Source organism: Anopheles merus, chromosome 2L, assembly GCF_017562075.2.
Source record: "Anopheles merus strain MAF chromosome 2L, AmerM5.1, whole genome shotgun sequence".
NCBI classification, from domain to species: domain Eukaryota; kingdom Metazoa; phylum Arthropoda; class Insecta; order Diptera; family Culicidae; genus Anopheles; species Anopheles merus.
The window spans coordinates 925,397-939,803 of NC_054083.1; the positions used below are offsets into that span (position 1 = coordinate 925,397).

The window sequence follows — 14,407 nt, forward strand, 5'->3', positions numbered from 1 at the left end:
TCGCCTAACATTTTTAAACCTTCTAGAGAGAATTATAAAGTTCGATCAGAAGGGAATTTATTTTACATTTGAAAATTAATACGTCAAATCAATACAATTTGCTCGAATAACTGTCAAATTTATAAAATCGCATTTTTTAGAATCCTCATATACGAGGTACTGTGTATCTCGAGGACTACCTGTATGAAATTTCCGTGTGTGTAATTAAAAAAATCCATATCTTTAATAATCATTTCGGGTTTCTTCTATTAATTGTCACTCTTTTATTTTGTTGTAGCATATTGAACATTGATATTTACAATTTACATGGATATCTAGAGCAAAGAACTTGACGTCCATGGCTGACCAACATTCCGGAAAATAGCTGCAGCAGAAGTTAGAAAACATGGGTTAGATGTAATGAACGATGATGAAACAACTAGAGCAGGTGGCGTTGGACAACATTGATTCCCGGTTCTCATGGAAGACAATGATCCAGATGGATGATCAGCTTGTTGATGATGTTGTGGTGCTATTGGACCTCTTGTTGTAGCTGCAACGTTTATTATTTTTTTCTCTATAGAATGATGATGAGATGAAGAAGCCTGATGTCTCAGCTGTTCCAGGCGAAGTTGATTTTGCCGTTTCCATTTAGTTCTTCAAAGCATGAATCAAAACAAGAATAAGATTTAAAAAACTGCATGTGTATATTACATATAATTTAAAAAATCTTGGTATTATGTAACAAACCTTCGATTCTGATACCATGTTTTAACCTGCGTCTCTGACAGATTTAATGCATCAGCAACATCGCTTCTGTCTGCTACTGATAAGTATTTTTGACACCTGTTGAAAATATTTTTTTTCATTATAGTTTTGCTACACTGATATTTTAAAATAAAAACAATGTATTCATTCTTCTTGCAAAAATTAAGCAAAAACAATTTTTATTTGACTCTAATATTTAACAATTAAAAAAAGGTTCATAGTAACCTGCAATATTTTTTTTTCAAATTAATTTAAATAAATTCACTTTTTCCAGCGAAGCAAACTTTCTAGTGATGCGCATTGATTTCCGAACCTGCCAGGTGCGATCCGTTCCAGCATGCAAGCATCCGGACCGCGATCCTTATTTTTAACCCAAGCCTGTGTTCAAATTGAACCTGTTGCTCCCACCGTTCTTTGCGATCCGACCTGAACCGACTGTTATCAACGATCTTATCGATCCGATCTGAACCGGCTGCTCTCAGCGTTCTCGGCGATCTGTACTGGGCCGGTTGCTCTCAGTGCTTATTGCGATCCGGCCTAGAACGCACGACATACTACTCTCTTTGTATTGATGAGCAGTTTTGCTGTAAACAAATCGTCCAGGTTCAATTTAAACCTGTGTCTCTCAGCGTTCTTTTCGATCCAGTCTGGAACACACGATCATCTACTCTCTTTCATACGATGAGCCGATTTGGTACGTACAAAGGAAGCAGGTAAAATCTGAACCTGTTTCTCTCAGCGTTCTTTTCGTACCGGTAAAGAACGGCGTTCTCTTCTGTTTTGCTTCTTTCTAGTATGGACACACACACATTCTGTCTATGTGAGTGATAACAGCGCAAGCCATACTCTCTCAGTCAAAGAGATAACGGTACGACACCAGAGCCGTGAAGCCAGAGAAGGATAGAGATTTATGATATGGTGGGAAGCTATTCGCCAAAATTTAAAGAGTCAATCCTGCACTAGCGGTAAGCGCAATGAATGAAATGTTTCTCTTCTGCCATAAGGATGTTATCAGTATAGGTGCGTTATTTGGGCTGCATTGTGGTAGTCAATGAATTGCTATGTGTTGGGTGCTAAGCTGCTTCGTTGTGCATGCATCTCCAATGAACTCTTGATTTTTTACCTGAGATCTTCTTTGTGCAACTAAATATTTAGGGTGCATGACACGTTTAGCCTTCCGCCAAATTCTTAACGCCGTTTATCGCCCCGTGAAACAGCGCTATTTTTATGGACAACTATAGTCCACTACCGGACACTTTCACACCGGTAGTTCACCGTACAGTATAATGTCAACCCTACAGAAACAACTTAACAGTCAATTTTTTTTAATATTAACCAATGTTATTCGATACTATCTGCTACTATTAAGAAATATCAATTCAATCAGTGTAGTGTCATTTAGACCATACGAAATTTAAAAAATCCGATTAAACTTGTAAGCTTTTTGATTTTGAATCAAAATTTCATATGCGTAGCAACAAATTTCTGATTTACTTCTTTATTTAGAAGTATAAAAAGGGAATAATGATTAATTTTATTAAAAACAAAAACAACAAAATGCCTTAACCTTTTATTGAAAAAGGAACTGTATAGCGGGCTACTTAAATTAAACGTTTTTATTTTAGTAGAAGAATAGTTTTACACATTCAGTAAACTATTATTTATCTTTGTTTTAATTAAAACTGTGTGATTACTGCACAAAAAATATATTACACAGTATTAATGAATACTTTCAAGTTATCCATAAATAAAGTGTGCAACTGAAAAAAGCGTATCCATGCAGGTCATCTTGAACCTGCGTTCCGCGTTCCGTTCTTTTTCTCGAGATTGGCAGGTACGTTCCGTTCCTCAATTTTCGGAACTATTTCCATCACTTAAACTTTCCTTTATTTTATAATCATGGTCTTCTGGTATCCTAAACAAACAACTTGGTAAAAAGTATTTATAACTCGCTGCACCAGTAGGTTGGACTGAACCTACCTTGGCCAGATCTGATCCGAACTCGCTGCAACAACGGGCTGGAGTCGCTTATGCTTTCCTATATTTGGGGCTTGAACCCATGACGGGCATGTTGTTAAGTCGTACGAGTTGACGACTGTACCACCAGACCGGCATTTTACTCATATTTACTAGTTTAGTTAAAATTTAACTGCTCTGGCAGTACAGTCGTCAACTCGTACGACTTAACAACATGCCCGTCATGGGTTCAAGCCTCAAATGGACGGTGTCGCCATAAGTAGGACTGACTATCCTGCTATGGGGGGTAATCCATAAGTCACTGAAAACCAACCCTACAAGTGGTACATACAGGCCTTGACTGACAACGGTTGTTGAGTCAAAAGAAGAAGAAATTGACCAAAGCGTGGTGTCTAGCAAATGAAAAACTTAATGGATGATTGCTCTATTTAAAAAAGGTGGCACAAATTCAACAGCTACCAACGAAATACTATTAACGAATAACGTCGGAATGTTGTGTGGCAAAAGGCTTAGAAAAAGTTTTAAACAACATACTTATGAACGCTGCACTTCTAAAAATTTGGTTATAAACAAACACGATTTATTTCAGAATAAGCGGGCTAGATAGACAAGGGACCGTTGTTTGTTATTAAGTCTTTAAACACTTAAACATCACCACAAAATAAATCAAAGTGTGTTTATCAGCAAATTGTTTAAGAATGAATTGGATGCACCTTCTCTATATGAATGTTCAACATTTATGCACCTTCGATTGCGCAAGTTACTTTATACCGTACCTAGAAGCACACTTAATGGAACTAACGATCCTGTATTATCAATGGTAAGGCAATTAAACGACTGGATTAATCATTTAGATTTTAAACTTTCGTCTGATTGGTATTGGTAAGACGAGCATTCTATTATTTTTCAATTTCGGTGATAATGGTTGGTGATCTAGGGATTAGTTCGAATGTTAATAATAAGATAGTTTCATAAGTTTTCCTAGCACAAATATGTAGGACAATTATATGAATCTTATTCTTTTTAATAAAAACGATCGGCGTTTTTATATCTTTATTGTCTATATCTACAGTTTTGCTTCACGCAATAACTACAACGTTAATTTGAGCCACATTTGATAGCATTGGTAGCTTATAATTCAGGATATTATTTGTTATTGTAATTTGAAGGTATTGTGTTCCTTTTAAACCCTTAAATCTTCTTTTTCCCCTTCCCTTTCAATTTTCTTGACGGTTTCGTGACGATATTAGTGATGGGTAAATACAATTTTTTTCCGGAGTCGGATCGATCCGACTTGAACATCCGAGGAGTTTGTGCGCTTAGAAAAATCTTCGGACTCATCGACTTCGAGTTCGGATCAATCCGGATCAGTTCGTGTAAATTGTTAAACTTTTTCGTACATATTCGATGCCTTACTTGAAAGTCAATGAACTCATCAAGAATTGTCTAAACGGTAATGGACAGTCATTTTGGGAATCAACGTCAACCTAAACTTCTCACTCGGACTCTACCGGACTCATTCCGACACAGCCGAACTCACTCGGACTGATCCGGGCTGATCCGGACTGATCCGGACTGATCCGGACTGATCCGGACTGATCCGGACTGATCCGGACTCGGAGTGCCACGGATGTCGTTGTCCAGCCCCGCGTCTCGAATGATACCTTCCAGGGCGATGTTGAAGAGCAGACAGGAGAGTCCGTCACCTTGCCTCAGACTCCTGTGAGATTCGAACGATTCCGACGTCAAGTTCGATACTCTCACCTTGCACTGCACCCCGTTCATGGTGGCCTCTAACAGCTGGATCAACTCCCCAGGGAAGTGGTACCGCTGCATGATGCTCCATAGCTCCTTCCGGTCTATGGTGTCGTAGGCCGCCTTGAAGTCGATGAACAGGTGGTGCGTTGGGATCTGGCGCTCCCGGCACTTCTGAAGGATCTGCCGTAGAAAGTGCCGTGAAAATTTGGTCGATGGTGAATTTGCCTCCAACAAACCCAGCTTGGTAGCTGCCGACAAAATTTGTAGCAAGGGGCGCAAATCTGTAGAACAGGATCTGGGACAGGATCTTGTAGGCGGCATTCAGAACTGTGATGGCTCGGAAATTCGCACAATCCAGCCTGTCACCCTTTTTGTAGACTGGGTGAATAACACCCAGCTTCCATTCCTCTGGTTGTTCCTCCTGTTCCCAGACTTTCACGATCAGCCGATGCATTTCGACGGTAAGCCTCTCCGGCCCCATCTTGAAGAGCTCGGCCGCCAGACCATCGCTGCCGGCAGACTTATTGCTCTTAAGCTGCTTGATGGCGCTGGCAATCTCATCCAAAGATGGCGGTGGCACCTCGTCGTCTGCTGTCGATGCTGTCGCTGTTGTTACTGCTGTGCTGCTGCTGTGGTGATTGCCTTGTTCTGCCACTTGCGCCAGCCTCTCCTGCCTCTGCTCCATTCAGATGTCCTTCGTAGTAGCACTTCCACCTTTCGATCACCTCCCGCTCGTCCGTCAGGAGATTTCCTTCCGCAACCCGGCACATTGTGGTTTTAGGAGCAAACTCGCTCCGTGCCTCCTTCAATCTCCTGTAGAACAAGCGGGTGTCCCCCGACTGAGAAAGCTCCAGCAGCTGTTCGCCTGACTCTTCAAAACGGCGCTCCTTGGCCTGCAAGAGCAGGGTTTGCTGTTTCCTCAGTCGTCTGTAGATCTCCACGTTCTGACGGGTTTCATGCTGTAGCATGCGAGCTCGCGCTGCATTCTTCTCGGATAGTGCTCGTCTGCACTCTCCGTCGAACCATTCCTTTTTCTCTCCACGTGGTAAGCGGCCGATCTTGTGTTCGGCTGCAGTGCTGATGACTCGTTCCACCATACGCCAGTGGTCTGCGAGGGACATCGCGGCGATGTTGTTGTCGGCCGGTAGCGCTTCCCCGAGTGCTGTCGCATACCCCTCCGCCACATCAGCACACTTCAACCGATCCAGGTTGAGCCTTGGGGTGGTCTGACTCCATTGGTAGTTAACCAAAGAGAGTTTCTTGCGCAGCTTTACCATGACCAGGAAAAGGTCCGAGTCGACGTTTGCGCCTCTATACGTTTTGACGTCGATAATATCCGAGAAGTGCCTTTCGTCAATCAGAACGTGGTCGATTTGGGACTTTGTATCGCCCCTGAGTGTCCCAGGTGTAACTATGGCGGTGTGCATGCTGGAAGAAGGTGCTGCGGATGCTCATGTGCTTGGAGGAAGTAAAGTTTATCAGCCTGAGGCCGTTGTCATTTGTCAGCTGGTGGACACTGAAGCTTCCAATCGTTGGTTTATATGCCTCCTCCTGTCCGACCTGAGCATTAAGGTCTCCGATGACGACCTTCACGTCATGTTTTGGGGAGCGGTCGTACTCCCGCTCCAGCTGCGTATAGAAGGCCTCCTTCTCGTCATCGGTGCTCCCAAGGTGCGGACTATGCACATTAATGATGCTCAGGTTGAAGAATCAGCCACGAATTCTCAACCTGCACATCCGTTCGTTGACCGGCCACCACTCGATCACTCTCTGCTGCATCGCACCCAGCACCATGAACGCAGTACCGAGCTCGCGCGTCTCTCCACCGATCTGGTAGATCGTGCAGTTGCTACGGTACTGGCACACCGTCACGCCTTTCCAGCATACCTCATGAAGTGTTACTATTTCGAAACCGCGGGCCCAGACCTCATCGAACGCAATTCGAGTCTTCACATCCGATGAGAGGGTTTTGCAGTTCCAGGTCCCGAGCTTCCAATCGTAAGTCCTTTTTCGGTGCGAGGGTCTGAATCGATTGGTCTGATACGGTACTTCTTCCTGTTGACTATTCGTTGCATGCGGTTTTTTACGAGGGTGGCTTGCAAGGCCTCTCCCCTAACCTCCAGTCTCGTCGTAGGGCCTACGCTCGTTGGCTTTTTAGAGTCCTGCAGCGAGCCAAGACGGAAGAAGCCAGCGCAGCCCTTCGGGAAGAGACATACGCTGGGGGAAGCCGCTCCCGACTTGGAGAACAGATGCTTCAAGGTAGAGTCATGAAGATCGATCATCTACCACCCCCCCTCCCCCCCCTCTTAATGTAGCCATGCAACCCATCTGCCCAAGGGTTTGGGTTTCCCCGTATACCCAAGCTTGAATTATTGAGAGACATGTTACCGTTCTGTACGACGGGGACGTATTGAGTACGAGTAGGGGGTGGAGAGCCTATCAGCCCGTATCAGCGAGGTATTGCTACAACACTGCCAACAGAACAAGATATAGTGATGTGAATATTTTGTTAAAAACTAAACACGCGACCGATTTTGCTCAAATTTGGAGAGAAAATGCCTTATGGTGCTACAATCTTCTTCTTCTTCTTTGGCTCAACAACCGATGCCGGTCAAGGCCTGCCAACACACTTGTGGGGTTGGCTTTCAGTGACTTATTGATTTCCCCCCATTGCAGGATAGTCAGTCCTACGTATGGCGGCACGGTCTATTTGGGGCTTGAACCCATGACGGGCATGTTGTTAAGTCGTACGAGTTGACGACTGTACCATGAGACCGGCCTACAATGGTGCTACAATACACTGAGAAAAACCATCCATTCTGGATAAGGGGAAGTGATTATTAATTCCACTTCAAACTTTTGACCTAAATAATTTTCTTTCTTATATTTATTGTTTGGCGTAAATTCTTCTTTTTAAAGGCCTGCTTACATCATACACGGGATTGGTGATCGATTGGAGAAATATGCACTGCCAGGGCTTGTTTTTGTGTTTTGAAATTATTAGCATTTAATTTTGGTTACAAAATTCCAAGGATAGCTATCAAATATTATCGCTTAAATACAGGTAGTAAATAAGTCATTGTAGAAATATTATTATACGCCTCAATCTTCATTTGTTAAAAAATTAATTTCATGTATATCTCCAACAGTTATGTTGTTGCTTGGATTACTCAATCCTACTTCTCTGATTCCTTTTGTTTATCGCTATTACCAAATGGTATTTTACGTGTATCAATAAAATGCATTGAATACAGCCAAGTGCAATTGCTAGCCACCAGCCTTGCATCGTGAATCATTGTTGTTGTTGCTTGATCATTTTTTTCGTATTCTTTTAAAGTAATTTTTTTCTTATTTTTCTTCTTTGGTTCAACAACCGTTGTCGGTTAAGACCTCCTGTACCACTTGTGGGCTTGGCTTTCAGTAACTTTTTAATTTCCCCCCATAGCAGGATAGCCAGTCCTACGTATGGTGGCACGGTCCATTCGGAGCTTAAACCTATGACAGGTATGTTGTTAAGTTGTATGAGGTGACGACTGTACCACGAGGCCGACTAAAGTAAATTTTTAGCATGTTTTATATTACACAAAAAACAGCATTGTTGTGGGCAACATTGCCGACCCCTGGACTTGCCGTGGCAGATGAGCTGCCATCGGTCAACGTTTGGAAGGACTACAGTGTGTCACGAACACTGTCGCACACATTACGCGTGCGAGGTGCGCTAGATCGCCTGGCAGAGTGTATATGTACTATTTATTAACGTGTAATGTTTTTATAAGGGTAAATAAAGAAATAGCCGGTCTCGTAGTACAATCGTCAACTCGTACGACATAAACAACATGCCCGCCATGGGTTCAATCCCCAAATAGACCGTGCCGCCATACGTAGGATTGACTATTCTGCTATGGGGGGGGGGGGGGGGAATCAATTAGTCACTGAAAGCCAAGCCCGCAAGTGGGTACAGGCAGGCCTTGACCGACAACGGTTGTTAAGCCAAAGAAGAAGAAGAAATAAAGAAATAAAGTTTGTAACATAACAAGCATACATAGAGCAAAAAACAAACACTTTTGTAGTTCTAAACACTTAGCTAGAAAAGTTCTTCTTTACTCCAAAAATACTTTTCTTAACGTCCTACGCAGACAAGTCAAGTACGAAGTACCAAGCAGCCGGATAGTCAGTTGTGCGAGATTACATGACAAATTAGAAATGTCTATTGTTTAATAAAAAAAAAATCTAGTTACATGTTTAAAGTCTACAGAAAATATGCACAATAATTTTATAGGAATGAAATACCCGATTTTATGGATCTTTTCTAAAATATAATTCTAGCAACGACTAACGGTGCGTTACTGCAGGGCGGCTTGGACTGTTTCTCTTGAAAAGCAACGTCTGTTGCAACGTGTGTAAGCTATGAAGCAGAAGAGCAAGTCCTTAAACCAGGCTAATTGTATTACGTGGGTTTACTTGCACACGTTCTCTATAGCTCTTCATTTATATTTGCACTCTCACTCTTTTATTTCACATTTCACTCTTTTATATTTTTAGGCGGCACTCTGGCACCAAACGAACATGAAATCCGACTCTAAAGGCGTTATTAGACCGAGGAAAATACAGGTGTCCCCCGAGATACGATTGTATTTGGGACCGAAAAAAAGTCCCAGCGCAAGGCGTAAGTCGAAAAAGTCGTATATCGAATATCTGTCAATGAAAACTTTATAACCGAAGTTGAAGAGTCGAAATCTATGATATCGTGTTTTTTATTTGAAACAATGTTCAATAATGTATTAATTTTACACAAAAAGTCGTTTACACGATATAGATATTCAATATCGGGTAGTTGTAGAATCTTTGGAAATGTGTGTGTAACGGTTATCAGCTCAGAAATTCAACAATATACATCAATTTCTTCACGATGACAACTTTTCACTGTCAAAATCAAAATCGTCGTATCTGCGAATTGTCGTAACTCGAGGGGGTCGTAATCCGGGGTACGTCTGTACTGCCATATCTCAAAATGTCAAAATACAGCAAAATTCAGCAAAATTACTGCCATGGAATTTATCTGTCAAACTTAGACTTTGGCACAAAAATACCTCTCGTACGTAATAAGGCAAGATAATTGTTCTGTCACCTTTCACATTTATTATTTTATTTTTTGATTTTTTTGAATTTATCCGATAGAATCATTCGTTGTTTCCCATTTTTGGTGTTTTATTCATTTGTTCAATACAATGTGGAAGGAAGCCGTAGAATATAAAACAGGTGATCTGGTAGCTATTAAACGAACCCAGTATGTAGCAGGTAGAAAACTACCAAATTAATATTTAGATCCTTACAAAGTGATAGGACCAAAGCGCAACGATCGTTACAAAATAAAAAGAGCAGCTAATTGTGAAGGTCCTAATATAACTACTAGTAGCGCAGATAACATGATATTGTGGTCTTACGCCGTGGAAAATGATCTATTAGACAAATGTGATGAAATTCCTTGTGATGAATGTGATGAAATCCCTTGAGGGCAATGGATGGCCAGGAAAGGCCGAAAGTAAGTTTCTAGAAGGAGATATAATCTTGAAAGTGATTTCATCAACTGTTTATCTTTAAAATTACTTCCTCGGTACCAGTTGACACATTATGTGCATCTACAATTATCTGCTTCTCCATACTTTTCGGAATAATCAATAAATCAATTACTACCACTGTTTTGTAAAGAATGTTATCCTTCATCTTATATGAACTGTAAGGCCTTTCTTTTAATATTTCTGTAATGTTTTTAAATGAATCATCTTTAAGCTGTTGTTTTTTGATAATTGCCCAAACCTCTGAAATAACCAGAACATTTTCCTCCGGATACCTACTCAAGCAATCAACGTGACGCAACCTTTACTTGGTCTCTGTTCTACCTCGTAGTCAAAATCTTGCAAAAACATTACCCACTGCGTAACTTTCCTTGGCGTGTCGTCCTTTTTTATGGTTTGATTGAATGCTATACAGTTGATAATTATTTCAAATTCAATCCCCAATAGACAATGGCGCCATTTTTTTACCCATTTTGAAAAAATTGCCTTTGCTTTTAAAATGTAGCTATGTTGATTCGATTCCCCTGGTGTTATTTTTTTACTCCAAAACAAAATCGGAAAAAAATCTCCATCAATTTTTTGCAATAAAACTGCACCAAACCCATACTTCGATGCATCAGTATGTACTTCTGTTTCTGCATCCCGATCATACAATCTTAGAATCGGTTCCTTGATCAACAACTGTTTTAACTTCTGGAAAGTTTCTGTTGAATCTTACGATTTCAGATAATCTTTTCTTTCGTGTTTCGGTGTAACTTTTCTAGTGTTCGATATTTACCGGCGGTTGTGGCTTGTTCAGTTGCAAAATTAGAAGAGGGTTTATTTGTAGAACTACACTTCTACTTATAAACAAATCGCCCATGGCTATCGTAGTTTTGGCTGAAGTCTAGCGTATTTTTTGCGTATTTTTTGACGCAAAACGACGCAAAAAACTACGCAGAAAACTACTCGAATTTGCGCAGCGGGTACGTAGCAACAGCCGCAATATTTGTTAACGGCTTTTTTAAGTGCCACAACAGCTCGCGAGCATTGACCACACGCGTGAAAGAGATAGCGCTATGGAGGGAAAAAGCACGGACGACGGCTGACAGCGATTGGCCGTCTGACGCACCAACACATCCAAACCTTCGACAGCGTGCTCAGGCGAGGGGTATGAGGCGGAGCCAGGGACGGGCAGCTCGACGAGCTGCTCGACAAATTTGCCGTTGGAGAGAAAAGGAAGGCATGATAAAATTCTCAGAACGCCATAACGCCTTCCGTCGCTTTGCGCAGCGGGAGTATACTGGTTTCACAATCAGCTTGCGTTCTTGAAGCCGGCGGAACAGAATGTTGATGAAAATCCGCGCCGGGTTGAATGTGTTAATGCGGATTAGGGTTCTGCGCGTTGCACAGCAAACCCTCCAGCGTGAGCTAGCGATTCCTTAGTCATTTTTACATTGCAGCAATTGAACTTATTGCGCTTTTTTGGTTTGATTTTTGAAAATTAAACTTCATCGTCGCAATGTTTGTTAACGGCTTTTTTAAGCGCCACAGCAACTCATGACCATTAACCACACGCGAGAAAGAGATAGCGCTATGGAGGGAAAAAGCACGGACGACGGCTGACAACGATTGGCCGTCTGACGCACCAACACATCCAAACCTTCGGCAGCGTGTTCAGGCGAGGGGTATGAGGCGGAGCCAGGGACGGGCAGCTCGACGAGCTGCTCGACAAATTTGCCGTTGGAGAGAAAAGGAAGGCATGATAAAATTCTCAGAAGGCCATAACGCCTTCCGTCGCTTTGCGCAGCGGGTACTGTCCGGTGCAGTGCAGGCGCAACGATGACAAATCCGCCGCGTTTAAAAATGATCTCAACAACATCACCCGTTCTCACCAAAGGCTCATCGTTGGTGGGGATCTTAATGCACGCCATCAAGCATGGAACAACCTTCAACGTAATACAAATAGTGAATTACTCTTTAGCCATTCAGAGACAGGACACAGTCTATTTTCCAGATTCTCCAACCTACATCTCAGCGGGGGCACATTTAGCACGCTGGATTTATTTTTGACTAATGTTGAAATCAGTAAACCTGAAACTCTGGATGAGCTTACTTCCGATCACTTTCCGGTTGTGACAGAGGTAGACTGTTCCGTCTCCGCGGGTTCATACCGACGTCGTAAAGACTATCAAAATGTAAACTGGCAGCGCTTCGGTCGCCTGGTAGACAATCAAATTCAATCGACGGAAATTCTCTCCGTGCTAGAAGTAAACATAGTGATCGCTAATTTTGAAATAGCTATCAGAAACGCGGGAGCGGCTTGTGTCAAAGAATCAATGATCAGGGGTGAGTTTTCGGACATGGATTCCCATACTTTAGCACTGATAAAAGAATGAAATCGACTCCGGCCAATTTTTCAACACTCAGGTGATATCACTGCCTAGCGACTTGGTTCGACTATAGCTAAATAAATATCCGCTCGGGTTAAAATAATACGAAATGACAATTTTTGTCGTTTCATCCAAAGAATAGATACCATAGCTCCAAGTTTCTGGAAAGTGGCAAGGATACTCAAACAGAGGCCCAAGCCTGTCCCCCCTTTGACCTCTCTTGGGCAATTCCAAGTTACTTCTAGCGAAAAAAGTAATGCTTTAGCCAGCCAGGTTGCCAATGCTCACTCAGTTGGTATTAATAGGGCGAGTCGCAACGAGGCTGAAGTGGCTACCACCTTAATACGATTGGAAGATACAGTTTTCACTGTACCTCTACAAGAGAAAGTGACCATCACTGACGTACGGATTGCTATCGATCGCATGAAAAATATGAAGGCTTCCGGATTTGATAGGATATTTAACATCCTTATCAAACATTTACAGGTGACGGCACTGTGCCTGATCACAAAGGTATTTAACATTTGTTTCGAACTAGGTTACTTCCCTAGCACATGGAAGTGTGCCAAGGTTGTGCCTATACTCAAACCCGGTAAAGACCCACTTCCGACACTTCCGACAAGTTATCGTCCAATCAGCTTGCTCCCCTCGTTGGGTAAGCTTTTTGAGAGCATAATTCTTGATCGCCTACAGAACTGGATATCTGAGCTTAATCTCATTCGACCGGAACAATTTGGTTTTCGATAGGAATACTCAAAAGTTCATCAGCTTTTACGAGTCAAGGGTTGCATCGAACAAAACAAAGCAGATTCAAAATCCACAGCTGTAGCACTGTTGGATGTTGAAAAAGCATTCGACAGCGTTTGGTATGGTGGGCTTTTACACAAGCTGGTTGATTTTGGTCTTCCAGTTCATTTAGTTAAAATTATTAGCAGCTACTTAAAACACAGAACATTCAGAGTGGCCCTGCACTTTGCCTTATCTGATCCAAATCCTGTGCCAGCAGGTGTACCACAAGGGAGCCTTCTGGCCCCATTACTTTACATCTTATACACAACGGATATCCCTCCCCTCCCCTGTGTTGGCATGCTGTTTCTGTTCGCAGATGACACTGCCATTGCGGTCAAAGGTAGGAACATGATTGAACTAAAGAGCAGGTTGCAACGCTGTTTCGATGCCTTCCTGAGCTTTGCTGCAGACTGGAAGATCAAAATCAATCCATCCAAGACCCAGGCAATTGTATTTCCCCATCGTTTTAAGAAAACACTGACTCCACCTCTGAGCCCGGGGCTTATAGTTGATGGGACGACTGTACCATGGTCGCCGTCGGTAAAGTATCTGGGACTTATAGACTGGGACGATAGACTACAAGATGATCTTCAGGGACATGTCGAATCCATCTTAGAAAGAGGACATCTTCTTTTGAAGTGCCCTTATCCACTGATCAGTCGTAGGTCTCGTTTATCGCAATTAAATAAATTGGCAGTTTAAAAACAGATAATCCTACCAGTTGCAACATATGCTGCCCCACTATGGAGAACATGTGCGGAAACTCACCTCTGTAGGCTACAAATCATGCTTAACAAATTGTTACGTATGATAACTGATACAAGACGCTTCACAAGGAATGCAGATTTGTACACCATTGCTGGTGTTCTTCGCTTCAAACAAGAAATCCAAAATCAGTCAGAAAAACTGTACAATCGGCTGTTCGGTCTCGACTTTTCCTTTAATAAATAGCCTCGTCCAGGCATGATAAATCGAATGTGGGATAAGCTAGAATAGATTACAATCAAGATATTATAAAAAAATACGGATTCAAAGGCCCTACCAATGTATTGAGTAGAACATATTAATGCTTAGAAGGCAATTGCAAATCATTTTGTAAAACTGTTAGTGGGTCTTAATGGAAATCAAAAATTTAAGTGGTACACCTCCAGAAAACATACAAATAAATTTATATATAACAGAAGACAG

General features: G+C 42.1%; 1 protein-coding gene across 2 annotated transcripts in view; it reads right to left on the reverse strand.

The window, feature by feature from the left end:
* Positions 1-212: 212 nt before the first annotated feature.
* Positions 213-14,407, reverse strand: part of LOC121592025 (barH-like 1 homeobox protein) — a 140,500-nt gene continuing 126,305 nt past the window's right edge. For both annotated transcript variants that reach the window (XM_041913231.1, XM_041913232.1), the window contains 2 exons: positions 730-825; positions 213-636 (listed from right to left, as the gene is read on the reverse strand). In XM_041913231.1, the coding sequence (XP_041769165.1) occupies positions 315-636; positions 730-825 (418 nt within the window). In that variant the 3' untranslated portion in view covers positions 213-314. The remainder of the gene's footprint in view (positions 637-729; positions 826-14,407) is intronic.